Source organism: Notothenia rossii (assembly GCF_949606895.1).
Source record: "Notothenia rossii genome assembly, chromosome: 6".
NCBI classification, from domain to species: Eukaryota; Metazoa; Chordata; class Actinopteri; order Perciformes; family Nototheniidae; genus Notothenia; species Notothenia rossii.
In genome coordinates, this window is record NC_136909.1 from 74188176 (window position 1) to 74216032 (window position 27857).

The following is a 27857-nucleotide window of genomic DNA, read 5'->3' on the forward strand; positions in this document are numbered from 1 at the left end:
CTGGATCGATGGAAATAAATAGCCAGCACATGCTGCAGGAATGCTCACATCTGAGTAAGTGTTTCATGAGGACAGTGTGTAATCTATATACCTGCAATAAGCAAAAAAGAAATCTGCCCGGGTGATTTATCGCTCTAGCTATTCAGCCTGCAGCTCTCACCTTCTCTAACTGTCCGGACACTGGGATTAGTTTGGGAGGAGGCCCTCCAATGTTGCCGTTCAGAGCCCTGTTGTCCTTTTGGTCCTCCGAGTCACTACAGGGACTAACAGCTGCCACCATGAGGTTGTCGTTCCAGTCTCCAACCAACACCTCATCGCTCACATACCCAGAGTTCCCATTAGGGCCACCACCTACTGCTCCAGCAGCCGTTCCTCCCCCTGTCCCAGTACAGTTACCAGGCCGGGGCTGCTTCTTGGTGGGCAGTGGTGGAGGCAGGACCTGGGCCTGGGGAAGCGTTTGGTTGCTGATAACCAGCAGATGCTCAACGGAGCTCCCGCTGCGGAGCGTGTTGTCCTGGAGCCGGAAGCAGCTGGTGGCCGGGGTGGATCGGCGTGACTTGGTGGAGAACTCGCTGGCGGCCCGGCAGTGTTTCTCCTGATACGTCCGGCCTGATATGAGGCTGCTGACAGAACCCATGGCTGTCCCAGGGCTGCAGGGCCCACAGGGGCCCGGGCAGGGGCCTGAGGGGGAGTGGGATGATAGTGGCCGGTACTGCTGGATGTCGAGACCTGGATTGGGGTAGTCAGTCACGGTCACAGGTAGTGCCTGTACCAGAGCCATGGCACCCCGACGGCGTCAGACACACCACACACACTGATGAGAGGGAGAGAGAGGGACATTTTTTTACATTAATGACTGACACAGATTATGTATTTAAAAGCAAATGTAGTATGCTAAAACACTATAACAGCGTGGTGAACATGGTTATGGTTGTACATCAGCATTTAGCTCAAAGCACCACCTAAGTGCTAATGCTGAAAAAGTAAGTGTTAGTGATGCATTTTACTGTAAAAACATACTATGGCTATTACTTAACATATTTCTCTATCTTGTGTGCATTTAATACAGATTATTTTTTAATTTTGCAGAAAATAAAACAGCAAACATTTTGTCTTGTCAAAGCACAAAATGTTTTCAAGATTTTTTAAATATATTAAAATTATCTCTGTTCAATTTACTGTGTCCCAGTAAGTCATGTCATACAATACCAGCACCCTAAAACTGAAACAGCCGAATGGAAACTAGAGAATCACATCCATGTGTTAAAAATATGTAAATGAGACTCATGTGGTAAGTGGTATAGGGCTCATCATCTTATCATTATTCTTCAATTCCTCAAAAATAAAATGATTAAATAAATCATTTTCAGTATTTTCAATTTTGTTCTTTACATATACTGTAAATGTATAACAATTAACAACAATCTTGCTGCAACAATGAAGCCAAATTATTTGTATACTTTAGTCCTGTTGCCACTCGCAAATCTCATTATCTACAGCCACTTAACCGCTGTTTGTTTAACACATTTCTCCTGGGGGGGCACATCCACAGACCCCCCCACATTAAAGGCTCATCCCCTCATTAAATACACTCTTTGTCTCTGGCGACGCCACTGATAATGCTCAATGTCATTAGCGGGACAGGAAGAGGGGATGGATTTAGCAGAGACTGGGGATGACAGACAGTCACGCTCATCTCCATCTGCAGCTGCTCGCTGATTTCCCTGACCCTGTCCGAATCCGGTGAGCAATCAACTGTGTATTACATTTAAAGCGGTTTGAAAACTAGTCGCTTCACAGTTTCATGATCACAGAGCTCCTACACATATCAAACACAATCTTTGAAGTAATTGCCTCACTTGGTCACTGCACTATTTCTAGGAAGAGAAACATGGATACATATTACGAACACAATAAGTGGCTGCAGATTAAGTCTTCCATTTGCAGATAGTATTATCAGTGTTAGTTTGCCGGAGGGACAGAGATGGGACACATATACTCAGTGTGTCGTGCCAAGCCCAAATCAGTCTGGCCAAGTGGAATAATCCATGCCAGCGATGTCTGCGCACAGTCTGCCAGGACTAACACAATCATAAAGACTGACAGTCAGTCACACACACACACACACACACACACACACACACACACACACACACACACACACACACACACACACACACACACACACACACACACACACACACACACACACACACACACACACACACACACACACACACACACACACACACACACACACACACACACACACACACACACACACACACACACACACAAGCCAAGCCATGTGGGGGTAGGTGACAGTGAGCGACTCATGCAAGTCGTAAGTAGAAAATATTCTCATGATATCAAGTTTTGGGAAACATTGAGTAGTTTTTTTACACAATTTAATCGAATGATTAGATTGTGATTTGTTGAGTCCTACTGTATGAGTTACGTGTGTTGCAAATACAAACTCTTTCACATTTCAAAACAAACTGCTTGTATTATAGCTATCTTGGGACCTTAGTGTTCTCCAAACAAAAACATATTGGGAACTCTAAAAAGTGTTTAATATTGCACCACATGGGAATTGAGAGAAGAAAACATAGGGCTGGTTTAATTATTCGTTAATGATCAGTCAGCAGGGTGGTTCAATTCCTGCTAGTTGATTATTGACTAAACAGTGAGCAGGCCTGTGAGTGTGTGACAGGGAGTGAGGGGGGGGTGAAAGAGAGGAGACCGACTTCATGAGTACCCATGGCTCAAGGAGATTAAGATATGTGTGGTATGTGATCTCTTCCCATGCCAAAATAATCACGCCTCACAACCTCCGTTCACCTTTTATCTAGCCGGGCCCACCTCTTCTTCACTCCCAGGCCTGACAAGGACCTCTCAGGCAGGGATAATAGAATTAACAACCCTCTGAGACCGTCAACCGTGACCCCCCTCAGCTAACCCTGTGACCCCCTGATGGGTGAAGGGGAGCTGGCCTGATTCTGCCCTCCCACCCCTGTAACCTCCAAGGGCCTGTTTTTGTTCTGGCTACTCTGGCAACAAATCCCAAAAGCTAATTTCCTCGTCTGATGTTGCTCACTGGTTGTTTCTTAAGGTTATTGAACCTCTACTCCTCCCCTTCTTGGCTGCATTCCTCGAACAAAGTGAAAATACTCTCACCATCCCTCCATTCGCCCTCACCGCTTCCTCCACCTTCCTCATTACACACATCCTCCTCTGCTGTCAGCAGCGCAAGACAAGCAGAGAGAAAACAGACGTAGTCACTAAAAATAGAAAACATCTCAAGTGCCTGAAATTATTCCGATAGTCTTTCATGAGGTGTTTCTGTCAGCGAGGCATATGATTCGACATTCAAAAATAAACTCCAATAGTGAAACAGCTAGCTATTGCAGGGTCAACCCAGGGCCATTTCACACTTAAAACCGTTTCTCTATTGAAGGATGCCGAATAGCCGAAACACATCGTCCCTGCTTGCGAACTGGAAATAAACCAAATGGTTGTGAGGGTTCATCCTCCTCCAACTGGCCCAGGACGAGTGAAAGCAGGACTGACAGACGAGAGCGGTTCCCAGGTAGCTCTCTAAGAAGATCCAGCAGAGGGGTCTGTGACTGGGAAATAATCCCGTTATGATAAGTCTGTTCATAACGCCAGTATTACCCAGGAGAGGAAGCCCATTATTTTGCAGCAGCAGATCGCCCCTCACAATTACACGCAACCTCCGAGCTGTTCCGGAGACTCTTCTGGGCTCAGTTAGAAAAGTTAGAATAGCAATAAGGCAGAAGAAAGATAAGTGGCTTTAGAAGTAACAATACAAAGGCAGGCTGGGTGGGGGTGATGGTCGGGGGTTTAAGGGGAATTCCAATACCAGGTAGTCAAAGAGAGGCTCCAAAGAGGCCTGGGCTCTTGGGAACACCATTTATAATCCTGTTTGGACATTATTTGGCCAGACACAGGTCTAAGTACCTTAAGATCTCCTGAAGAGAAAATCAAAAGAGAAGGCAGACATCATTCCCTAGCTAAACCATCTCTCTCTTGTATCCTCTTCTTTCCACATGTCTGCCTCTCTTTTAAGGATTTTAACAAAAAGAGACAAAGAGCAACAACAAAAAAGACATGAAATCTACACTTGGTGAACTATCACGTGAAAACAAGTCAAGCGTAAGCATCTTCAGTCCTTGAAACCCAGAGATCCTATGGGTGCATCTTGTTGATCTAGGGCAGAGGCAGCAGACTTGTTGTATCTAACCATTGTTCTAATGCTTTTACCTTAAGCCATTTGGCCATTAGTCATGAGAAAGTATTGATTGGTGCAGCTTTAACTATTGGTAACGCTGACATCCTGCAGATGAACTGCCATGTTTTTTCAGTTCTTCCCCTCCTTCCTCATCTTTCATCCTTCTTTCCTGTTCCTGACTATTTTCACCCATATCCCTTTCCTCTCTTCCTTACCTCCTGTGCTCGATTATTGCTCCACTGCTCTCCAGTCACTCTTTCCTTTTCCATCCCCCCTCTCCTACGAACCTCCTGCTCACTGGTGTGTGCAGCTAGATTTCCATCGGCCCCTGCTTTAACAGTAACACCACAGCGTGACTAACCGAAGGCAAAGCCAGTGTGAAGACCAAAGCAACAGGTGGAAAGTATAAGATTGTCAGATCAGAGCAGGAACTATATGGACGGGGGAAAAAGTATCAGTATGCGAGCCATAATTCGAACCATTCATAAATATGTCTTTGTGTAACGTTTCTATAATGGGTGGTCACTACTGAGTGGAGTTTCACTGATCCCAAGAGCATATTCAGTGGTACCCAAACAGTTAAAATAAAGCAGGATTTTTTGAGCGAGCCGTTTGAAGTTGAGAGCTTGTTCAAACCAGTAGAAATATTCCACTTCGATAAACAGAGCCTGGGTGGCCTTGATTAATCCTAAAACCAGTGATCCCAGTGGTTGAAGAGGGTGAGAAAGTCAGACATAGAAACTGAGGTAGAGAGAAATCAACCGGCTAGTGAGTCACAATAATCCTCCACGGCTAGGAAACAAAAGAAAATCCACAAGTAAAGGCAAGGCTGCAACACACTGACACACACAATACCTCAGAGAGGCAATCACTCCACACCTAATCTACCCCCCCATATAATTGTCACGCATCCACTCACTGAAAGTCCACAATAAAACTTCAAACAGGAAAGAAAATGGTATTGCAATGAAGTCAGCCGACTCCACTGAAAATTGAGTTGAAGTCTTTTAATGCTTTGCCAGAAGACCTGAGGTTATAATATGCCTCCATTCCAACACAATGACTGTCTGTCTGAGAGGTCGCTCACTGTCACCTACCCCCACATGGCTTGGCTTGGCTTGTGTGTGTGTGTGTGTGTGTGTGTGTGTGTGTGTGTGTGTGTGTGTGTGTGTGTGTGTGTGTGTGTGTGTGTGTGTGTGTGTGTGTGTGTGTGTGTGTGTGTGTGTGTGTGTGTGTGTGTGTGTGTGTGTGTGTGTGTGTGTGTGTGTGTGTGTGTGTGTGCGTGTGTGCGTGTGTGTGTGTGTGTGTGTTGGAGATTGCTGAATACGTGCAAACCTACTCAGTCCTCATTAACCCATTGCCTCACTGCCAAGAGTATTTCGCTCAAACCAAAAACTATTGTCCTCTTTGGCAAAGTAACATAGTTGAACAAAAGTTGTGAGTTCAGGTTTTCAGTGGTGATGCAAACGAAGAAAAAAGCTTTCTAAAAAGTGAAAAAGTGTGCAGGAGTAATTGGCAACAGGTCCTCCCACAGTCCAGTTTTTTTCCCCCTTTTCTTCTTTAACAACCAACTTGTTGCCGTTAGCTTCTCGCTCTGTTTGGAAGCGTTGCGATGGCAGCGGAGGCCCACATTCTTCATGCACAGGGCGAAATGAGATAGGGAGACAGGAAAAGCGGGAAGGGGAAGCAAGGAAGAAAGAGAAAGAGTGACTGAATAGGTGAATGAGTAAGTTAGTTTTGTGCGTGTGTGACAGTCTGACAGCAGACCGTTTTGGCTCTTTAGCATCTCAAAGCATCTGGCCTCAATTCGGACTTGAGAGGCTGCTGGAGAGTGGGGTGAACGAAGCCTTGATTCTTTTCCTCTATCACACAAGCATACAACTGCAGAAAAAACTCACAAAGTCCCTGTGGGGGTTGACAGGGAGAGCAGCCAGCAATCTATTGAAATGGGATGCAGTAGACGTCAATGACACGATGAAAGTAGCGACAGAGCCTTGTGAAAACACTATTGTTGTTCAGGGACTCAAACGCCAATCACACACTTGTTTATGGGTTCAGTTTGAAGTAAATTGTTCTCTTCATTTCGACACAGACTACATATAGCGAGGTTTCATCAATATTCAGACAAGATAAAATCCTTACAATTTGATAACGCTTCATACATACCAGACTTTCAGAGAAGCGTCAATACTTTGTTTTGGGACATTTGATATCAATGGGTTTTTTCAAAGAACACCTATTTTAATTTGTTGTTTGCTTTCCTGTCAATACATTTGAAAATAAGATTGACACCTCTGAGCATGAAGACTCTCCTGGCTTTTTCCAAATGTTACAACATTCAATCTACAAGATCCTGTAAATATAATGAATGAATATGTTTTATCTTACTTGCTTGACCTTGTTAAAGAACCAAATGGAAAAATGACAAGTTGTGATTTAATGGGGCTATATTAACCTGAATTATTTCTTGATTGAGAGCAGAGACTTCGTGGAGTCAGCGCTAGTTGACAATCTAAAGCAAATAATAAGTAAGTTAGTGAATCTGACCATTTGATGCTTGTTCTTAATACTTGATAGTATTTTTTTATTCTGTATGCTATCAACCCATATCAGTGAAGAGTTTCCATCCCCCGCCCGACACAGCGCTAGAGCTGGAGAGTGCTGGTTTACAGTCAGCTGGCATTGGAGGAAATTGAGGTAACAGTAAGTGAAAAAGGGAAATATGGCTGACATTCCTGGTCAGCTCCAAATGTTGGATTTTCCAAGAGGTTTTTCCAGCCACAGACAGTTACCCAGCGGCGGTCAGTGGTCAGACCCGCAGACACTGAAAATACCAAGAATACCGGTGGTAGAGACTCAGAGATTAGTCTGGCCAGAGGACTACTGTTTGTCAGGATCAATGACCACTTCAGCTTTTACTCTTTGATTTGTTAATAAAATACTCAGGTACATTTCTGAGCTCTTGCTACTGCAGGTCATTTTGTCTTCTGCGTGATGTTCACTGGAGTTTATTTAAGAAAATCAGGGTCCTAAGACTGTTCTGGCTTCTCATTGTCCCAAATGTAGAGAGAAGAGTTAAGTTTTCCCTCCTAAACTTCCCTTCCTTCCCCCCCTGCTGCTTTGGCTGCATGAGCAGTGAGATCCATTGTTTCAGTTGTCTCAGTGCAGAGAGCAGTGAGAAGGAGCCTGTTATCTCACACTGAAGGCAACAACACTTTGACTGACAATGTGACCCACAAAAATGTGAGGGAGGATAAGGAGGAGGGGGGCAGTGAGTCTTGATTTTCAGGAGAGCGCTTTACTACTAGGCTTCGTTGAGGAGAAGTAGGCCACAATATCTGTTTAGCAAATGGGTCAAAGCTTAGTGTGGAATCACAGAATATAACACACACACAATGATACAAACACACTGGCAGTGATACTAAATACAGTCAGGCAAATGAGTTCCACAGAAGCTATTACATAAGCAGCGACGCCTCACTTTAACTGTGCCAGCTTCGACGTATAATTCACTTCCACTCATCTGAGAAAATATCTGACATGGCAGAGAAGCACATGTGCAGACGTATTCAGACACACTGTCCGTGCCGCTGTACACTGGAGGAATATGGAGGGAGGGGGGGGGGGGGGGGGGGCAGACTGGTGTGGAAAACTCTCATTCAGCAAACTGAACAGAAGCCAGGCTGATGTCTCTCGGTGTCTCTCTTTCAGACGTCCCGCAGCGCTCCACTATGCTCCTCAATCCAGGGTTTACATAAATACCTGGCATGGAATGTATGCCAATCAAGATCAATGGAAAAGAATATAGCCAGGGTTGGAAGTCAAATTGAATCCGAATCCAGTATCGAATCCTTTAACGTGTCCGTTTGGTGCTAATGAAGCAAATAAGACGATCTAATGCAAAATGCCATATCTTGTGATGTAAACGAAAGGAAAAATCATTTGTGTATCTGCCCTGTGATTCAGAACCACTACGAAAGTTGAAGGGGATTCTTATTTGGCCCATGCTACATCCTTCCATTAATTTGCATGACAATCAGGTCAGTAGTTATTCAGTTATCCTGCTCAAAATATACCAACAAACAAACCAAAAGGAAAATATAACTTCTTTGAGGGAGGTAAGGGTGAATGCAATAAAGTATTTGTTTGCCGAACCACATTTATTTTACCAACCTAATCCAGGCTATGGGACCCTAGAGAAAAAGGATGAAAGGTAAGGAAAAACTGAGGTAAAAGAGACCTCACTCTATGGAGCTACTTTACCACCTTTAATGATGTTCATATACACATCTGCACAAACACAGGAAGTCTGAGTCAACATGGCTGGAAAGGGTTACGTATGTAACCGGCAACACGTGAGACACATTTACCTCATTGGTTTTGTTCAGAGCAGATGAGGTCACCCATCTTCTCGGCTATCTGTCCGCCACTCTCACTCCCCTCGAATTAAACTTAATGTCAGCGTTTGTTTCTTGACACCTGCCCATTTAAAGCCATTTTGTTTATGGAGTGGAACGTCACTCTGTATGACCCTGCCAAAATCCAGACTACGTAATTACAGTCTTGTCTTAAATGAAACCTCAACATGACACGGTCAAACCGCTACTCTGAAAAGTTGAGTGAATAGAAACCGCCTTGACTATAAACATATCTGCTGACACGTCACTCTTGGGTCCATAACAAACTTGATGAGAAACTACAATATGTGGCCCAGGGCACACGAGGAGTCTTGTAATTACATGCAAAGGCAAGACAGAAGAGAAACAACTGCAGCCCGTGTCTCCAAAAGTGCTTCGTCATCAAAAAGATTCCCTTAGAGCCTTCCGGATAAAAACATGTTTCGTATGGGCCACACTTCTGAGATGCAGTCTAATTGTCTGCTCTGGAAGAAATGTATCTGCTGCCTCATGTTCCTTCTTATCTTGAATGTGAGTGTGTGCGCAGACAGATTGAAAAACACCACCCTCCTCCTCCTCTTTCTTCTTAGCTCTTCCAGGCCAACTGTCCAGAGGGTGAGACAGCTTTTCCAAAGGCTAAAGTTTCAAATCAATACCCCAACGGCCTGAAATGAGCAGATTACCCAGGGTTTGGATTAGAAAAAAACCTGAGCTCACAAACACCCCCAAAAACTCATCATCCCACCTCAACACATCCCAGTAATTCTGTTTGTCCCAGCTGGAGCAGGCCAAAAGGCTGCAGGGTCAGCTACAGTCTTAACAACTTTAGAAACTAACTTCATGTCAGCTGACTCTGAATCATCCAGCTGTCTTCAATCTCTGGCAAAATGACAGGAAACCAGGTTTTCCAGTGATCATTATGTGAACAGTTAAATGAACAGTTTATCAGTATTTAAGAAAATATCTCTGACATTCCTAATCTGAACTCAAATCCTGTTAAAATAGGGACGTGTGCATGACTGGGCCTGCTAAGCAACTTTTGTCTTCAACTCTTTCCGTTACACACCTTCCATTATTAGCCTTTTGGCAACTGACACCCTCTTAAGTGGCTTCACACTGACTTGCTCATGAATACAAAGTTCCCTTAGGCACATTTTCCCCTCATTTTGACAAAGCCAAACTGGGATAAAGGGTAAGGTAAAGAGAGCCTGATTTTGGAGAATGTAAGACACACACTTATGCAGACACACAGACCAACACACACTCTCTTGCTTGCTCCACACTCACCCCAGTGAGAGCCCTGCATCGTTGCCTTCACTTGTCTTCGTCTCTCTTGGAAGAAAAACCACTCCAGTTCTCTGTTGGCTCAGATTCTCCCTGTTTCTCCTTCTTTTCTCCCGTCGTCTACCTCTTTTCTACAAAACTCCAGCTTCCTGCCGTTGCATCTGCAGCGCACCAAGACTTCATATCCCTACACGAGGACTTTCAAATGGAAGCCCCCTTATTTTCCGGTCCTCTCCTCCTCTCTCTACTCACTTCACTCCACTGTTCCTCTTCTCAGCTTTCCTTCCCTGCTGTCTGCCTTAGCACCGCCTCCCCTTCCTCCTCCTCCTCCTCATTCCTCCCTCCCCTCTCTCACTTTTGTCTGCTAGCCCCCCTGCCTCTAGTTCCCCTCTTTGAACACACACACAACTCTCCTCTGCCTCGCTCTCCTCCCCCTTCTCTTTTTAGACTGAGCTTCATCCATCCCCTTCTCTTTCACACACTTTGCATGAACACAATCCTGTGTCAGATTGAACACTTTCGAGAAAATATGATCCACTTTGTGTGGAAGCTAAATGGCTCACAGGCATTTAGGGAAACACCTCCTCTCATCCCTAGTCAAGCACCCAAGCCTTTAGCTAAATTACAGTGCAGTTAGCAAACACATTGACTACATCAAGGGCTGCAGTTGCTACAGAGAGGGGGGGTCAATACACTCCAATGGGGTAACTTACATAACATGCTTCTGCTCATCTTTGTTCCTGCACACTCCACATGCTATGCTGTGCAATGCATTAATCGGCCGTCAACAGACCGCGGGAACTGAATGAGTGGAAAGGGAATTAAAAGGTATTTTGAGTGATTCGTTGAAGCTTAGAGGTCAAGTTGAGAGGGTGAAGGTGGAACGAGTGTGTGTGCAGTGCAATAGGCATGCTGTTGCTATATTAAAGCAGCAAATAGACATTATATTTCTCTTTCAATCAACCAGTTGATACATCTTTATGTCTTCTGACACCTTCAGAGTAAGCACTTAAGAAGCTTGACAATTCTTTTGTCATGATTTTGTACGCTATGCTTATGGAAATGTTGACTTTTGGTCAGTCCATTACTTTTATTGAAAAACTCTTTCTTTATCTTTATAAATATTTCCATGGTGCTCGGAGGCTGAATCCTTATTAGGTGATTTTCTAACATTTCCTCTAGCCGCCATTACCGTTTTTAGTGCTGAATAGCCAATGTGAGCATGCTAACAAACAAAACTAAGATAGTTAACATGGAGAACAAATGTTATATAAATCAGCTTGTTAGCATTTGCATTGTTTAAACACTGCATGCTAAGTGGTGCACAACACTAACTACTCTTGTGCGCTTCCATGGAAAACCAGTAGGAGGACTGAGTAATGCTGGAGGAGAGGGGTTTTGTGTGTGTGTGTGTGTGTGTGTGTGTGTGTGTGTGTGTGTGTGTGTGTGTGTGTGTGTGTGTGTGTGTGTGTGTGTGTGTGTGTGTGTGTGTGTGTGTGTGTGTGTGTGTGTGTGTGTGTGTGTGTGTGTGTGTGTGTGTGTGTGTGTGTGTGTGTGCATTTCTCTCTCACTTTTTCTGGAGAAACGACCCCGTTCCTCCCTCTGGGTCCCACGCTAACAAGTGAGAAGAGAGTTCACTTCTGTTCACTGACTTGGCACTTTACTGCCATTAACACAGCCCACCTCACCGAAAATAAAACACTAGAGAGCTTTTTAGTGTTTTCCAAGTGTGTGTGTGTGTGTGTGTGTGTGTGTGTGTGTTTGAGTGTGTGACTCAGCAAGACTCTTTATCTCAGCCTTCGAAAAGGTAATATTAACTTATTACACCATCTGTCCAGCCTGACATGTTACTCTCATGTTTTAAAAGTCCTGGTCAATATGCTCATTCTCTAGTTTGCGTTTTGTGCCAGGAAGTTAGCATACAGCAGAAGAGAGTTTATGAGAGTGTATGAGAACTTCTGCTGCTGTAAACAATGTGATGACAGCAGTGAGACAGTGAGAAGTATGTTCATTTTCTCAAACATTGAGACTACTTCCTGCTACCAGTGCATTTGCCCCCTTCTGGCCATAAAGAGGAATGCAGGTCTAATGCAATTTGAAACTTCTCACACTCAGAGGGTGCTGTTTGGACTGAACCAAAACCATACATCTGCAGTCCTTTAAATCAGAACACAGAGGTTAAAAACTCTATCCCTCACATCACATACAGTATTTGTATCCAGTGTTACCATCAAAGTCAGGATTTGTGCAGATTTCCTTGTAAGAAACGGGAATCAACCAAAAATAAAGTAAAAAGTTAGACTTTTTTTCAGTCTTTTATCCTTTGAAAGTGACTTTGCCCAAGCAGGCGGTGGGTATTGTTGTGGGACGGCTAATGAGGGAAGGGGACAGCTGGGCTGGGACAGGCTGAGCTGGACTGGAAGAAGACAGAGAGCAGAGGAGACGGCAGATCTGTAATGGAGACGCTGGAAAGAGAAGAGGAAGACAGCTGCTGCACTATGGACCACACATTATTATCACCCCACATATCTTACAAACACTGCCCTTTACTGTGAGGCCTTAAGAGGATAGAAATGATAAGGAGCTAGAGTTTGGTGTCTGCTCGTGGCCCAAAACAAAACACAAAAACTTTGTTGTAGCTATCCAAAGCAGATTAAACACATGAGTTTAAAAACAGCTTTTTGAGGAAGACGAAGTGTAGAGAAAAGTATTTTTGTGGCAGCAGTAAACAGACTTCCCTGATTTCTACGATGCTTTGCTGTCATCCGGCTGCCGTATGGAACAACACAGTCTGGGCCTCAAATTCCTGACCCCCATGACCCCTCATCTCCCCCCTTGACCCGCCATCTCCTCTAAACCCTCTCCCACCGTGTCACACACTCCAAATGCCATCCATCTCAAAACCATGTCCCTAACCGGACACTTCAAAGTCAGAGGCCATGACCCCCCCCCCATTTCCATAAATGTCTGTGTGACAAAGTGACCACAGCGGGTCACTCCAAACTGAGCCCACACCAAGAAGAAGTCAGACCATTGATCAATGTCCCCAGTGCCCCCGAAAGACAGGAGAAAAAAGAACAACAACGACAGGGAGGGAGAGAAAGTGAGGAAGAACAAAAGGCGTAGGACAAGTGGGGGACGGATGAGTCAGCGGATACTGAAGGTCAACGTCGTCAGAGGAGGGTTTTGTCTGCAGAGGGGGTTTTACTTTTTTTATGTGGATCTTTACCTCAGAGTGTCGCCCAGCGTCCAGTGCCTGAATGTCCGGGGGAGACGTGGAAATGGCAGAGTGCAAACATCCCAAGACCTTGCTTCTCTTTGAGCCTCTTCTTCTTCAATGTGGCCTATAGAAGAAACACAAAGCAAAAATGTGAACCTGTTGATTGGAAATTACACCAGTGTTTACAGCATTTACAGGTAGATTAAACCTGCTACAGGTCTGACATAATGGTAGGAAAAGCGGGAACATGTTGTAAAGACAACACTGACATTTCATCCCCTTTTAAGTGCTTCAAGCCAACTTTACTTTCTTTACAAAGTTGTGGGCTGGACAGCTAAACAACAGTGAAATCACTGACTTTTTTGGTACAAATGTTATCTTAAGGGGAAGGGGAGAGGATACAATCAGAGGAAATGATCAAATGAAAGGAGGTAACAAGGCAGTAAAGCTTGGTGATATATTGATTTTAGTTGTTATGTAATATCCTGATTTAGTGCTGGTTTTATGAGCTGCATGAGAGTTGATTAAAACAAGTCTCTGAGCTTATCGTCCTTCAGATGAGCAGTGAATTCCTCTCTGTGCAATTGCTCATTGTGTCCACATTACTCATGTTTTTATCCTCTGAATATCTTTGTGAAGTGCCAAGGTAATTTGTGAAGAAGAAAAACGTTTTAAAGTTAGATTAAATCAGTATTGCCTCCCTCTGGTGTTCAATAACAGAAAACATCATGTATTGTTTACAATTTGTAAACTAGAGGGTTTTATCTCCTTTTCCCAAAAAGCCAGTCAACTATTTTTCCTTTATTCTTTTTTATCGTCTGATCTCCCTCTCCTTTCTCTCTGCTCTCTACAGAAACAGTCGATGAGGCAATCAGTCAGCTTGTTACAGTCTGATAAGTGATACGATGCCATTATTGATTTTGGCCCCAGCGTCCCAGTGCAGAGGTCAGTCTGAGCCTCACAGCTGCTTTCAGGAACCATGAACAGATGCTGACTGCTTTATTCCACAGCTTTTTTCATGAACAGACCGACTATAGAAATATGGACAGTCACACAAAAGTATTGGCAAGGCAAATTGTATCAAATGGAGCTTGATGTTGTGATTTGGCTGCACAGAAAATCAACTGTTCGGCTCAAACTTTGAACAACAATGGATGATAACATAATATGGCTTTCACACAAATAGCATAATTATCATTATTATTAAAAACGTGAAGAAGAGTGCATTGTTTTTACCGGAAACAACCGTACAGAGAAAAGCAAAAAACAATAGAAGCTCAGGCTTTTATCCAAACCACTGGCTATAGAGATGCTACAAAATTAAAAATGGGACATAATGCACAACCTTTTTAACTAAATCAATACAATCCATTACATTCAGAACATTTGATCACATACATTGATTAGTCTTACAGCTCTGGTGCAGCTGGCTGAAGTTTTTAAGAAGCTCAAATAGAATCAATAAGAAGCAAACACGAAATGCAATTCTGTGTTAGTTTGTCAACAGAAAATCTCCAACATTTATGAATGGACTTCCATGAAATCCGGAGGTCAGTTCGGCTTTAAGCCAATGAACAACTGATTAGAGTGTCTGGGATTCCTGCCATTAGATGATTATTGTGTTCCAGCCATTGGAGGCCTGATTTGATGTATGCTGTATGCTTGTAGTTGATACTGTGAACACCACACTCGATCATCTGAAGCTGAGCATGCAGAGACATCGGTCTGTCCTAGCAGGGAGGCCCCGGCAGAACAGATGGTTAGGGTCTTCCCTGAGGGACACAGGGAAGGGGTTGGGGTGTAATTGGTGAGATAACAGGGTGGGGGTTTATTCAGATGTCCCGCTATAAGTTGATTACTTGTCTTAGTAATGCACACTGACCTTTTGAGAAATGAGAGCTTTCTTTCCTGAATTTCCCAAAGGAGATTAGTAACATTTTATCTTAAATGTAGGGCTTAACATGGAGTCAGACCAGAAACAAATCTACATTGAAAGTAAGTGTGGTACCGGAGAGACATGAAATTCAATCCTGGATGAATGAGAGTTATCACAGCGGTACATTTTTTTTAATTGAAAGGTAAACAGTGGAGATCTACCAGGAATATGTGATAATGTGCAAAGTTATTGTTACCCATTCTAAAGGCAACATGAATGTTGGACATTTCATTTACTCTGTGCTTTTCGCAAACCACGAATGTTGAAATAATAGTGTTCAGAAAAGAAAAATGTATATAAAATGAATTGAAATCAATCTACTACCAAAGTACTGATAGAGCGACATTAGTGTTAAGAAAAAGAAACTGGAATATACAGTGATTTACAGCCACGAATGCTCCACTTCATGCGTACATGATTGCATACATCTGACCCGGTCAGGCCTATGATCAGCTTTACATATTTTCATTTTCATAACCTTCACTTCAAGGGCAAAGGACACAACCTGTGACGCTGTAATGATCTCTGCAGTGCTTATATTTTATTCACACACACACACACACACACACACACACACACACACACACACACACACACACACACACACACACACACACACACACACACACACACACACACACACACACACACACACACACACACACACACACACACACACACACACACACACACACACACACACACACACACACACACACACACACACACACACACACACACACACACACACACACACACACACATACACGACAAACCTCCTTTCCGTGCACCATGTAATCAGAAGATGACATCTCACCCTTTGAGATAGGCTGATGTGAACCCATGGGCGCAGATTAGATAGAGATTATTAATCCTTTAGATTACTGGGAGATAGATTACATCGCTATGGCAGCCTACGTCCCCACCGCGGGGACCACACTTAATGCGAGTACAATGACACAATGATTCAGGGCGCTGCAGTATAAACTTCAGGGTGTCGTTGAGGTTATGCATCCTGTGTGCCTTTGATACACTCCGTTAATCATAATGCTTCCAGCGTTTTGGTTATTGAGTTACGCCAGGTCTCCACTGCGTCTCAATTCTACTGATGAGGTAGGAGTAAAGGAGGGTGAAGGAGAAAGTAGCTGCTTTCACACAGAAGGCGTGGCGAAGTCTGTGCCAAGGTGACTCTCGCAGAATGAAAGTGTTCGGGCCTTAAAGAATGAGAAACACAAAACACACTGATTTACCTGGGGAGGGCTATAGAGACAACAACATCTGTATATCTTGATATAAAATATATTGGCATACATACATATTGTACTGTGTGGCACAATTAGGTGTAACTAACTTTTGTATAATTTTTTGATTAATCTGCTGATTCATCCACTTTAAATGTTTTATTTATACAATGTCTGAAAAGAATGAGTGCAAAGTAACATCTCAGATGTCTTTATTTGTCAAGAATCTAGATCTAAAACCCAGAGAAATAACGGCAACAACAGGGAAAGGCAGTGAATCCTCACAAAATTAACTGCCTGCGCCCCAAAAAATGAATTTAGTTTTCACGATTATCATGTAAAATGTATGTTTTATTGTTTTGGACCGTTGCTCAGACAAAACAGGCAATCTTAAAAAGTCGAGCAGACTTGTGATTTACATATTACACTATTTTCTTTCAGTTTGAAAACCAAATCATTCATTAATCATCAAGAAAATAATCACTGCATGAGTTGATAATGAACAAGGGGCAACCCTAGCCTGATACAACCAGATATATGTAGGTGTTAGCTACCTGTCAAATCCCAGTTTCCCAGGTACAGTATAACCGCATATTGCTCATCCCCAGACTATTAAATAACTGAGCTTACAAGTCAACATCACAGTTTCTAAACTAGAATAGAATCAATGGGAATAGTAAAACAATTCCCATGAATAGAGCTGTCAGGTAATTTCTATGTATCTCTCTTTCCACTTCTGCTGTCACTAACCAAACCCTCATATTGTACTCTGCGCCCGTCACTTTGAGGCTGCTGCTTCTTTTCCAAGAAAGTGGAAAGCTGCTTTGTTCCCATAATATGCCCTGTGTGATGCTTGGCCCACATTCCAGCCTGCTTTCATTGTGTAAGCACACATACATAAAACATGATTTGCTGCTTCGATTTCTGACTTTTATTCAGCTGGGATTTGGTGGCAGACAACATCAGAGCCATGAAAAGCAGAGCAGCAGCAAAATGCAACCCTCCTGAGCGAGGAGAGAGACAGAGGGTTGGCTGTGATACAGAGAACAAGGTTTAACCACTGACCTCTACTCTTACAACTGAAGACAAATGGCCCTGATTAATGAGGGCCATTCATCTTATAGGTTACGAAAAAAGAAAAACAATGACAAGTGCATTTGCCCGTGCTGCTTTGATGGATCTATCTGCTGTATAAATTAAACTCCAGTCCTGTTAGTCTGCACTTCACTTCTGATCACGGAGCTCGGGTCAGACTGTCTGCACATCCATGACTGATCACTAGAGGGCAGTCTGTCTGAGTCTGGCTTTCAACTCAAACCTGATTTGATATTCAGACCTCAGGGAAAAACTGTTGTTAAAACAATTAATAGAGATATCTTTTTTCATCACATCCCATGCAAAACTGTGCCCTCCAGCTATGTTTGGATTCAGTCCTTAAACAACCTATTTTTATTTGAAGCTAGCCATTTCAAAGTACAGAAGTGTTATTAGTAACAGTATTTGATTTGCAAAACACTTTACAAGATTCTTTTATAAGATTGTTTATACATATGCATCAAGCACCCACCTCTTCAACTCTGCTTATCCTTAAACCCGCCCCTCCCCCCTCTGAACCAACATCCTCCTGACTGCTTTTCTGTTTTTTTTTTGTTTTTTTGTGTGTTTTTGTTCTTGTTTTGTTTGTAGACCTTACTCGTAATGTAAAGCGTCTTTGGGTCTAGAAAAGCGCTATATAAATCCCATTTATTATTATTATTATTATTATTAAGCAGCATTCTGTAGCTGGTGAAGGCGGAGCTAGTTGGTCTAATTAGGAGATGATTTATGAGAAAAGCTCTACTGCACAAATGGGTATCCATTTGTTGTATATTTCTTTAATTGTTGCTTTTGTTAAAGAATAATGGATCATTTAAACCCTTTCAGCCTCAAACAGTACGCAAACAAAAAACATAAGAAGCAAAATCACTCTTACTATCTGAAATGTGACAAGAGACGCAGATTATTCATAAAGGGTAACAATCCAAAAAGAAAAGTGTTTATTTTATAAACCTATTGTGTCATTATGTAAAATCTAAATCTGCAGAATGAGAGAAAAAGCAACATGTTTGCTGCTTTTGAAATACAAGCATAGAATGGAAATACTCAACCAGTGCAGCATTTTTCGAGTATATGTTGCTTTCCACCTCTGCAGAGGAGAATGACCTAATGTACAGTAAGTGAAGTGAGACGGCTAATCGATACACTTCTCCTCTTACTCTCCTTTCCCGACCCCTCGCTCCAACCTGTAATGTTCCTCTGAGATTTCAAATCTGAATTCGTCCTCCTCTGTGGATTAGATGAGATGACATGAGACGGCAGCAGAGGGTCAAATCTAGCTCTGTAACCGACCATAAGAGCAGCAGCTGATGCTCGGCCACAGCCGCAAACATCTCCCCCAGTAAATCTTACTAGAAAAAGGACGATGTTGCATGTTCGGAGACGGTCGATGACTAATGAGGGCCTTCTGTGGGAAAATGGTGAGTGGTGGGCAGGAGGAGCAAAAGCCGACTGCACAGAGGAAATACATAAGAAATTAACAAATGAAGTGGGAGAAGAAGACTGTAGGAAAGTTTTCATTTGCCTTTTCAGCGCTCAACTTCTGTCAAAAGCCAAATGTGGTCTTCTGTGTGTTTCCAGCTCTGTCAGCCTGCAGTTGTAACAATGTGTCTGTCTGGAGGATTTGAATCATCTCCTTTCATTTACACACTACGAATCCTCTCGTATAATTCTACATCTCCATTTCTTAAGCTTTTATTCTATTGTGACGAATACATTTCTATGCCCAGATTCCCTTTTTTTCAGCAGCAGGAGCAGGAACGTTGCGTGCGTGGAGAAGTTGTCACGGGGCGGGAGGACTGCCAGATGAGAGATCTGCACATATTTTATGGAGACATATTGAAGCAACTGTCAGCATATGGCTGCACTTTCACTGTGCATGGCACCTAAAGGCAGAGAGAGCTGAAATGAGACAGAGAATGAGAGACGCTTCCCACCGGTTGCAGAGTGAAACATTTTCATTTATGCTTCATCATCCATGACTACTGCAGGCTGGGTTTGTGCCGTCACAAGAAGAATACATGGAAACGATTCTGACGCATGTGTGATTCATATACCAGTGGAAAAGTGCTCTTAACTTAAGAAAAAGTACTTATACTGTATGTCAATGTACAAACCCTACATTACAAGAAAAAGCTCTGCATTCAAAATCCGACTTGCATAGAAATACAGGAGAGTTCAAAGACTTAAAAGTCGAAAAGTAACGTATGAGTTATTTTTTCCACATCATGCAGCTCTATGAAGCGTCTTACTGTTGTAAACTATGATATTGTATCCTTATTAGTGTTGCATTCATTATTTATGACATTTGGCCACACAATAGTGCATTCATTTGTAGGTGATTATTCTGTGCTTTTTTCCTATTTTGTGATACATTAGATATTTGTTCCTCTCAAGGCCTAGCACAAGTTTATTTTAGAGGGGCAATGTCTCCGTGGTGGGACTTTTCAGTAGAAATTGATCAATTTTTTGCAAAGGGTAAAGAGACAAAAACAAGCCAACGTATTTGTATGTGACCATCGTGTGTTTTATATCAACGGTCAACAACCTATAACAAAGTATAGCTGTCAGATATAGTGCTGTAATAGTAACATATGCTTTCTTTAATGTATTGGAGAAGAAGTTTAAAGAGTTATATAATGTACATTTAGTGGATAAGAGAGAGAAACTCTAATTTACAAGACCACAATCAATAACCCAACACAGAGTTAAGAAAAAGAGCACAAGATAAGTTTGATACAGAGAATAAATTCATAAAAAGCCTTGAGATAATTTCAAGTTCTGCCTCTACTACACTGTGTACTACACTACATAGTGGGGGTAAAAATGTATATACGGTATATATATATATATATATATATTCACCGTCCATCTGCAGATGCCTGCACATGTGCATGTTGTGAATGCTTGCGTCTGTGTGTACTCGTGAATGTGTGTATGTGTGTTCTGTACCGGCCACAGTCAGTGTGTTATTGGAGCAGGGTGAGATGGGGGCGGAAACAGCAGAAACAAACGAGGTCCTGTGCAACCTCCAGACTGTCATGAATCATGCAGGAACTTGTACAGTGGCTGGCCAGTCCTCGCCATCCTCAGCTCACTGTTAATAACTTCCCATGAAACATTTCTTAAAGTACACTGATAAAAAGATAAAAATCCATTTGGTTTTAGCCGTATTCCTTCTAAAACACAAATAAACCTAAATGTATAGTGATAAGACTTTGTGTTATTGACTTAACGTTAGGACATTAGAGCATTTGTCTTTAGTAGAGCAAAATCTGGGAACGATCAAGGATGAAACTGAAACTTAAATGACCCTGAGCCAGCACTGCTGCAAAAAAAACAACATACTTGAATATACACTTAACAAGTCCTTAGTTTAGTTTAAAACAGGAGCTTTATTTTCTGCCTGTAAGTAAATCATGTGATGAATGTGTGCATTTGCCTGCAGCGGGCACAATAATCGAGCGCACTGATGTCATCGAAATCAGCCAGAAGGGAAGCTCACAGTTCAGTTTAGATGAGGGAACAATTCGCCTCCCTAAAACCCATGCATTCACCTGCATGTGCAGTGCACGTGTTGTGTTGTGAGATTTATGTAAATAAGAGGGCAGAAATAAAACTATATGCAAATGTGATCTAAGAACAGAGAGGGAGCACAGTTAATTAATTCCCAAGAATATAGCAAATGAAGGTCATGCTATGAAGTCTGACTTAGTGTACAGCAATTTTATATAGGGCATGAAGACGTTAAGGTTGGGTTTCTATTTTGCAAATCTGCTGGCATATGGTATTTTGCAGACGAGACAATAAGATTTACAACATACACGTCCTTGACAGGCATTCCGTCATAAAAAAAAATAGAAAGATGTTTTGTTTGTTTACTCCTCTGAATTTTACTCTAAAGGCGGCCATTTGCTTCAAAAGACCACATTTTCACGCTCTGATCTCCGCTTTTCACGCTCCGCTCAGATCTGACAGTGTGTGATTTTCTTTTGCTCAGTTCCAAAGGTCGGCGTACACACGTTTGTGTGAGCGCCTCAGGGTATATGTGTGTGTTTGTGTGTGTGTATATGGAGCTAATGGACACTGACGACACGAGGACTGACAAGGATGCTGAGCTGCGCTGGGCCAGGCGGTCTCACCCAACAGCAGGGCTAAACTATAAATAGACTATCTCATTCCCCCCAACACTCCCCCCACATCCCTCTGTTTTACTCCTGTTTCCTCTTTTGCTGCATCTGCAGACCTTTTATCTCATTCGCTTTGCTTTCTATTTCCTTTAGTCACTTCCCTGCATACACTTGCCCTTTCCTTTTTGATTTTTTTGCCTTACTCAATCATCTCCCAAAAAACACAATTTTCATTCTCCTTCTGTCTTTTGTCGCTCAGGACTTTTATTCTCGAAGAATAGATAAAAAATAAATAAAAAAGACAGATAAACTGGAATGACAAATAGGCCAACACCATACTTGTGATCTCGGAGGAGTGTGTGGGATGGGGAATAGGGGGAGATGGGCTAGTTAAGGGGGAGAGAAGGGGGGAGACTGAGTTATGTAAGCAGGGCTAATCCCCTCCCAACCCTGCATAGTAAATGAGACGGGATGACACTGGCCTCATTTAATCCGCTCATATCTGAATATTCGCCGCCGCTACTCCGAACAACCCTGTCTCCACCTTAATCTTCCATTTGATCTTTGACAGCAGACAGGAGCCATGTTTTAAACCACACACACCAACAAATCCTGGTCTGTTGACTCTTTATTTCATCCTCAAATCAACAATAACATCTCATTTTTAAAAGCTCTCTCAGTCAGAAAGGAACATGTTCAATAATCTCAGCTCACAACTACAAATAACTGTAAATATTGCAGATATTTTCTATCAGCAGACGCTTGATTTCTAAAAGTGGAGTTACAGCATCAACATGGCTTCACACTTAATGATACTTTCGGGAACTCAAAAAACTAAGGCCTATTGCTCAGACCACATGACCTTCACCCTTCCAGTCTTTCTCTTGTTACTCTAAGCCGACAGTCTGACCTCTCCCTCACTCACCCAGACATCCTAATCTGTAGAGGTATGCTCAATAAGGGTCAACAAGGTCAGCAGGGTGGTCTCATAACACCGGGCTGCCAATCAGGTAATGCTGCCCACAACTTATTATTGAAACATGTCACTAGGAAACATTTAGCAAGTGGATGGTTTCAGTTTAAAGTGACCTATGTGTACTTTGTGTTAAAGGGAATTACATGCTTACAAATAGTTGTTCCCTGATTGGTGCAGTTATTTAACTGTATCCATGAGCAACAGTGAAGTTCCTGTGCAGGTACCCAGGAGTATACTTCTGCAACACTGCAGCAAAGTAAGTCCAACCACTGGAGGTCAGCAAAAATCTTCAGGGTGTGTTAAGTTATAACATAAACACACAACGTAGACACCAGAAAGATGCATACATTAGTATTTACAAGCAGGGTTGAAATTCGTTGCAAATTCGTCACTTTTTCAATATGCTCCATATATTTGGTTTTTGAGTGCTGCACTTTATTATCATTCATTGGATAAATACCTCCAAAATAGCTGTGATTATTTAAACTCACTTGGCCACCAGCCAAAATTATCTTCACTAATTGGTTTTAATGAGTATACTTTATAATCTGCCATCAATCCAGTTATCGTTAAAACATTCATAAACGGTAAGTGATTCCTAGAAGGCAGATGGTCGAACTCTCAAAGCTACTCCGGCTTTATGAAATTGTTTGTTAACCCCCCCTCCACCTCTCAAATCCTCCTGCTCAGACAGAACGCTCCTCTAAACTTTGACCTACTTCTGTCTGCCCTTAGTCTGGGCTGAGGGGTGGGTCGGGGGGGCAACGTCAAGATCCAAAACACAGCGAGCTTCACGCTGATCCCCCCCCGGTTATAATAATAATATGAATATCAAAGGCATTTTTGAACAATACATCTTTAGAATGTCAAATCGCAGAGGGAAGCCGAGGGAGGCTTGAGGACGCGTGCATGTGAATCACACTGGACTCATTGTTTAGTACATATAAAATGGACACACACACACACACACACACACACACACACACACACACACACACACACACACACACACACACACACACACACACACACACACACACACACACACACACACACACACACACACACACACACACACACACACACACACACACACACACACACACACACACACACACACACACACACACACACACACACACACACACACACACACACACACACACACACACAATATGTATCATGCTGAGGACTTGATTTCACTTTTCTGCTGATCAGCCACAAGACAAAACCCAGGCCTTCATCTTTTTTATCCGTTCTGTGTCTCTAGTTTCCAAGAAATCTCACTCAGCAGATGGACACAATCCTTCATAACCAATTCTCAGCAGGATAATGCAGAGCAGACAAAGACACTGCGATACAAAGGCAGACAACAGCTCCATGATTCAGCTCTGTCCGTGTAAGTCCCACTGAAACTGAGCAGAAACCAGTGACAGCAACACTTCAGAAACTGCAACTATGTTTAAAATCTGCCAAACGTTTTACAGTCGCAGGACATCTTCCAGGCCAGCTCAGTCCTGGCAAATCCACTTGTGACCGGACCTCTGAGGGCTGGCTGGGATGAGAGGGTGGGGGGGGAGTTTTGTTACCACGTCTGGGACGGGATCCCAGAAGTTCCCGGAAGAATTCTGGGAACATTAGGGCCATGTGTGCATGAGAGAGGAAGAGATGGATTCAAGGACGATGAGGGGGGAGACATCTGTCAGCAATTATATGGAAGAAATCAATCACATGGTTCCACCAGTGAGAGTGCAGTGTGCAGAGATGCGCCTGGGTCATGATGTAAACACTCTCTCATGGTTAAAACTTCCCAGCCCCTCCCTCTCCTCCACGCTCCACCGAGACAAGCCGACCAAAGTTTTCCCAAGCCAGTCAGCTGACGCAGAAAGGGGGAGGGGGGGGGGGGTACGCTTTCTGCTAAGGGGTCATCTGGCAGACGCATCCTCGGAGCTGGCTTCACTTCGCAGAGCAAAACACACACACAGGGGAAGAGGCTGGCCAAGAGGGTGGAGGAAATGTAATCTATAAATCAGACACATGTCCAAACAACTGGGTGTCAACAGATCTTTGCTTATGTTATTAGCTCAGAGCTGCCAGGATGAAAAGCTCAATGATTCAATTATTCTGAGGTAGTTTTTAGACAGGGCTTATGCAAAAATGTTATGTAGGATAAAAATCATGTATGGAAGGTTACAGATACAGCTCACCATCATGGCCCGATGAGCTTTTAAACTGGAATCGATGATTCATGCTTTGCTTCCCTTGCTGGCACAAATCAGGTTTCCAATAGAAGCAAATCAACAAACAGCTTAATTAATGGCTTTCTCCCTCGGGACATTGTGAGTTGCGACTCTAACAGATCATTTCTTCTCGGATTTGTGCTGGAAGAAGAAAAACGTCTCTCAAAGAGATGAGATTGCAACAATAAAAAAAACAGATTGTTGCAGCTGCAGGTCGTCTCCCGACCGTTCATCTGCTCCCGGGCAAAGTGCCTCCATTCTGGATCTAATACTTGTGTCATCCATCAATCTTGTGTTAGTGTGTATCTGTGTGTGTAAGTGTGTGTGGTCTGCTGTTTCAGCACTGGCCATTTCGGCCCTCATACATCAACCTCCTGACAGCAGTGAAGTGACGCTTTGTGACATATGAGGCCACTTTACCTTCCCCTCAGAAAGAGAGGAGGGGGAAAGGCATGGCAGTGCTCAAATGGATGAAAACTGTTTCTATGTGCAGTGCTGGTACTCATACTTTGCACACTGCATAATCATTGCTTTTTTTACTTTAAGTATCGTAATGAGAACCTAAAACTGTTATTTTAGCGTGAACTAGAAGTTTCTATACAGTCTTTGGGGCAAAAAGGAACAAATACACAAGTGTTGAGCAAACACAGCTTGATTGGCCTACTAATGGATGTTTGGGGCAGTTGGCAGACTTCAGTACTCCAGCTTCTAATGTGATGTGTGCCAGAGCTGTGCCCACTAATGTCCATTATACACAGAATTACTCCGCTCTGCATTGATTCTGTCTCTTCTTACGGACTGTAAAGGCTTTCAGAGCCCATCTCCGGCTGCCATCTCAGCTATCAGATTCCAACACAATTTAACTGACATGCAATTTAGGGGGAATCGCAAAAAAGCTCTCCTTAAGTTCCATGTTAAAAAGGTCTGTGCACAAGCATGTTAATAGATAGACAACGTGAAAGGTCATGAAGCAACTAAATGCTGCTTTTGGGTGTTTTTAGGTCTGTAAAAGGGTGTAATGACAGGCTGAGATTGGGGACAGCTTGATGAGGATAGGAGTGGTCCACCAGCATCTGCACAGCCACACCTTGGGGCTGATGAGTAGGCAGGGCAGATGTGTTTGGAGTAGCTCCATATTCCTCTTGAATAGTTAGCGAAGCCACGCTAGTTGCTTTATGTGACCCAGCAGTGTTTTGAGCCAAACGTTAACATCAGCATACTAACACGTATCTAACTAGTCCACAAAAAAGATGCATTGCGTTGGAGCACTCCATAAACTCTCACAAAATCTCTGGATATCTGTTCATCTTGATGTTTTTAAGTAGCTAGGATGTATGGTGATAAAACATCAACTGAACAGTAATCAAGTTCCATTCAGTTTCAACAAACTCCAATGGGGATAAAACCAGAAAGCAAAATGAGCATGTGAAGGCAAGCATGCCACTATATGAACAAGGAAAGTATTGGTCTTTTTATGACTTCCTGCTGTTTCAAAGCTAGTTGGATGTACACATGAAAACGTCTCTAGAAAGCTCAAACAAACCTAAATACATTGTAAATATGTTTGTGGTAATAGCTTGCTCGAACAGCGTTGACACAATGGAGAACTTCTAAAAGCGAAACTCTTAAAGCATTGAATGATGATTTATCCTTGAAAATAATGAATAGCAGAAATGAGAAGAAGGCTCTCCTCCTTCACTCTACATGTCCATGTTTCTTTATATCTGACCACAATAAAATCTCTGGAATGCTAGTCGAGGAAATGTAACAAACGATCTACAAATCAAATATGTATGCTTCATTTGAATTAACACTAATTTAACTGCCAACTTTAGGAGTTTGTTGTGCGTATTGTGCGATCACACATGACAGTTTAATCTGCTGGTTTCTCTTAAAATGTAAAAAGTAACAGCTTCACAATGCTGTTCATATTATAGAAGATGCAGATAATTAATCTGTTGTATAATAACTCGGTCAATGACTTTGAAAAAAAATTGCATTAACAAAAGAACATAAAAGCAAAGTTATGAGTGATGTGTGCAACACTGTCCTTTAAAGTACGAAAAGAAAGGTCACTGCAAACCTGGGCAGCTACTAATTACACTTTCACATACAGTACAAGGGGAGTCTTTGTGTGTGTGTGTGTGTGTGTGTGTGTGTGTGTGTGTGTGTGTGTGTGTGTGTGTGTGTGTGTGTGTGTGTGTGTGTGTGTGTGTGTGTGTGTGTGTGTGTGTGTGTGTTTGGCTGACTGACAGCTATTCTCTTCCCTGCTGTGCTCTTGCTCTTGTCCTGTTTTAAAGGGCTGAAAGTGAGAAACTCTGACGGAAATCTCACTGATGCTCCTGCTGTTAGACACATCACAGCTGAGGGGAATCACAAGCAAAACTGGGTCTCAAAAACAACTTTACGCCAAAGAAATGTATCTTTAAAAAATAAATAAAATACTGAACAGGCTATACTGAACTGTAGCAAAGAGACGTGTTTGTCTGACATGAAACTTTTTTTTCATGAAATGGCTTGTGGAGGGAAAAGGAAAAAAGACAACATCTGTTGAGCTCTTTTGAGTGATCGATTCCCTGAGTGAAGTCTTAGGCTCCTGTGGTGCTTCTACAAGACAAGACTTTTCAGATAAAAGCTCAGTATTACGTTAGGAAGCGAAATATACTTCCTGGTTAATCTCAAACGCACCTACAGTGGTGTTTGATGAGAGCAGTATGACGAGTCTCTGTTGTGATGGATGAGTATGAATTAAACATGCTGACATGCTACATGCATGCTTTTAATCACATCCACCACTCTACAGGATCATCACTGCTTCAGCAGAATGAAATGGAAGTCATCATTTCAGTCCCAGATGGCTGGAGATGCATTTTGCTAATTGAGCCTCACAGGTGTGGATCGGATTGCTCTCTCCATACACTACTTTAATGTGGGATTTTCTTTTACGTGTTATTTCAGAGTGATCCAGGGTGCACAGATGTGCCCCCTGCGTGCACATTTACTTGCTATTTCCAGATGAGATTATCTAATGAGCAAATTAAGCTGCAATAGCTGCATGTTGCATTTTGAGCAGTTATGTTTCACTG

At 42.7% G+C, this 27857-nt stretch overlaps 1 protein-coding gene across 2 annotated transcripts in view; it reads right to left on the bottom strand.

Annotated features, from left to right (window-relative positions):
* LOC307044920 (leucine zipper putative tumor suppressor 2 homolog) overlaps positions 1–27857 on the bottom strand; it is a 35491-nt gene that overhangs the window by 5704 nt on the left and 1930 nt on the right. The window contains exons 2-3 of one of the 2 annotated variants that reach the window (XM_079690365.1): positions 13163–13277; positions 161–814 (exon numbers count right to left, since the gene is read on the bottom strand). In XM_079690365.1, coding sequence (XP_079546491.1) covers positions 161–781 — 621 coding nt within the window. In that variant the 5' untranslated portion in view covers positions 782–814; positions 13163–13277. Of the gene's footprint in view, positions 1–160; positions 815–9936; positions 10213–13162; positions 13278–27857 lie in introns of those variants that run through there. The other variant, XM_079690364.1, reaches the window with a different exon arrangement.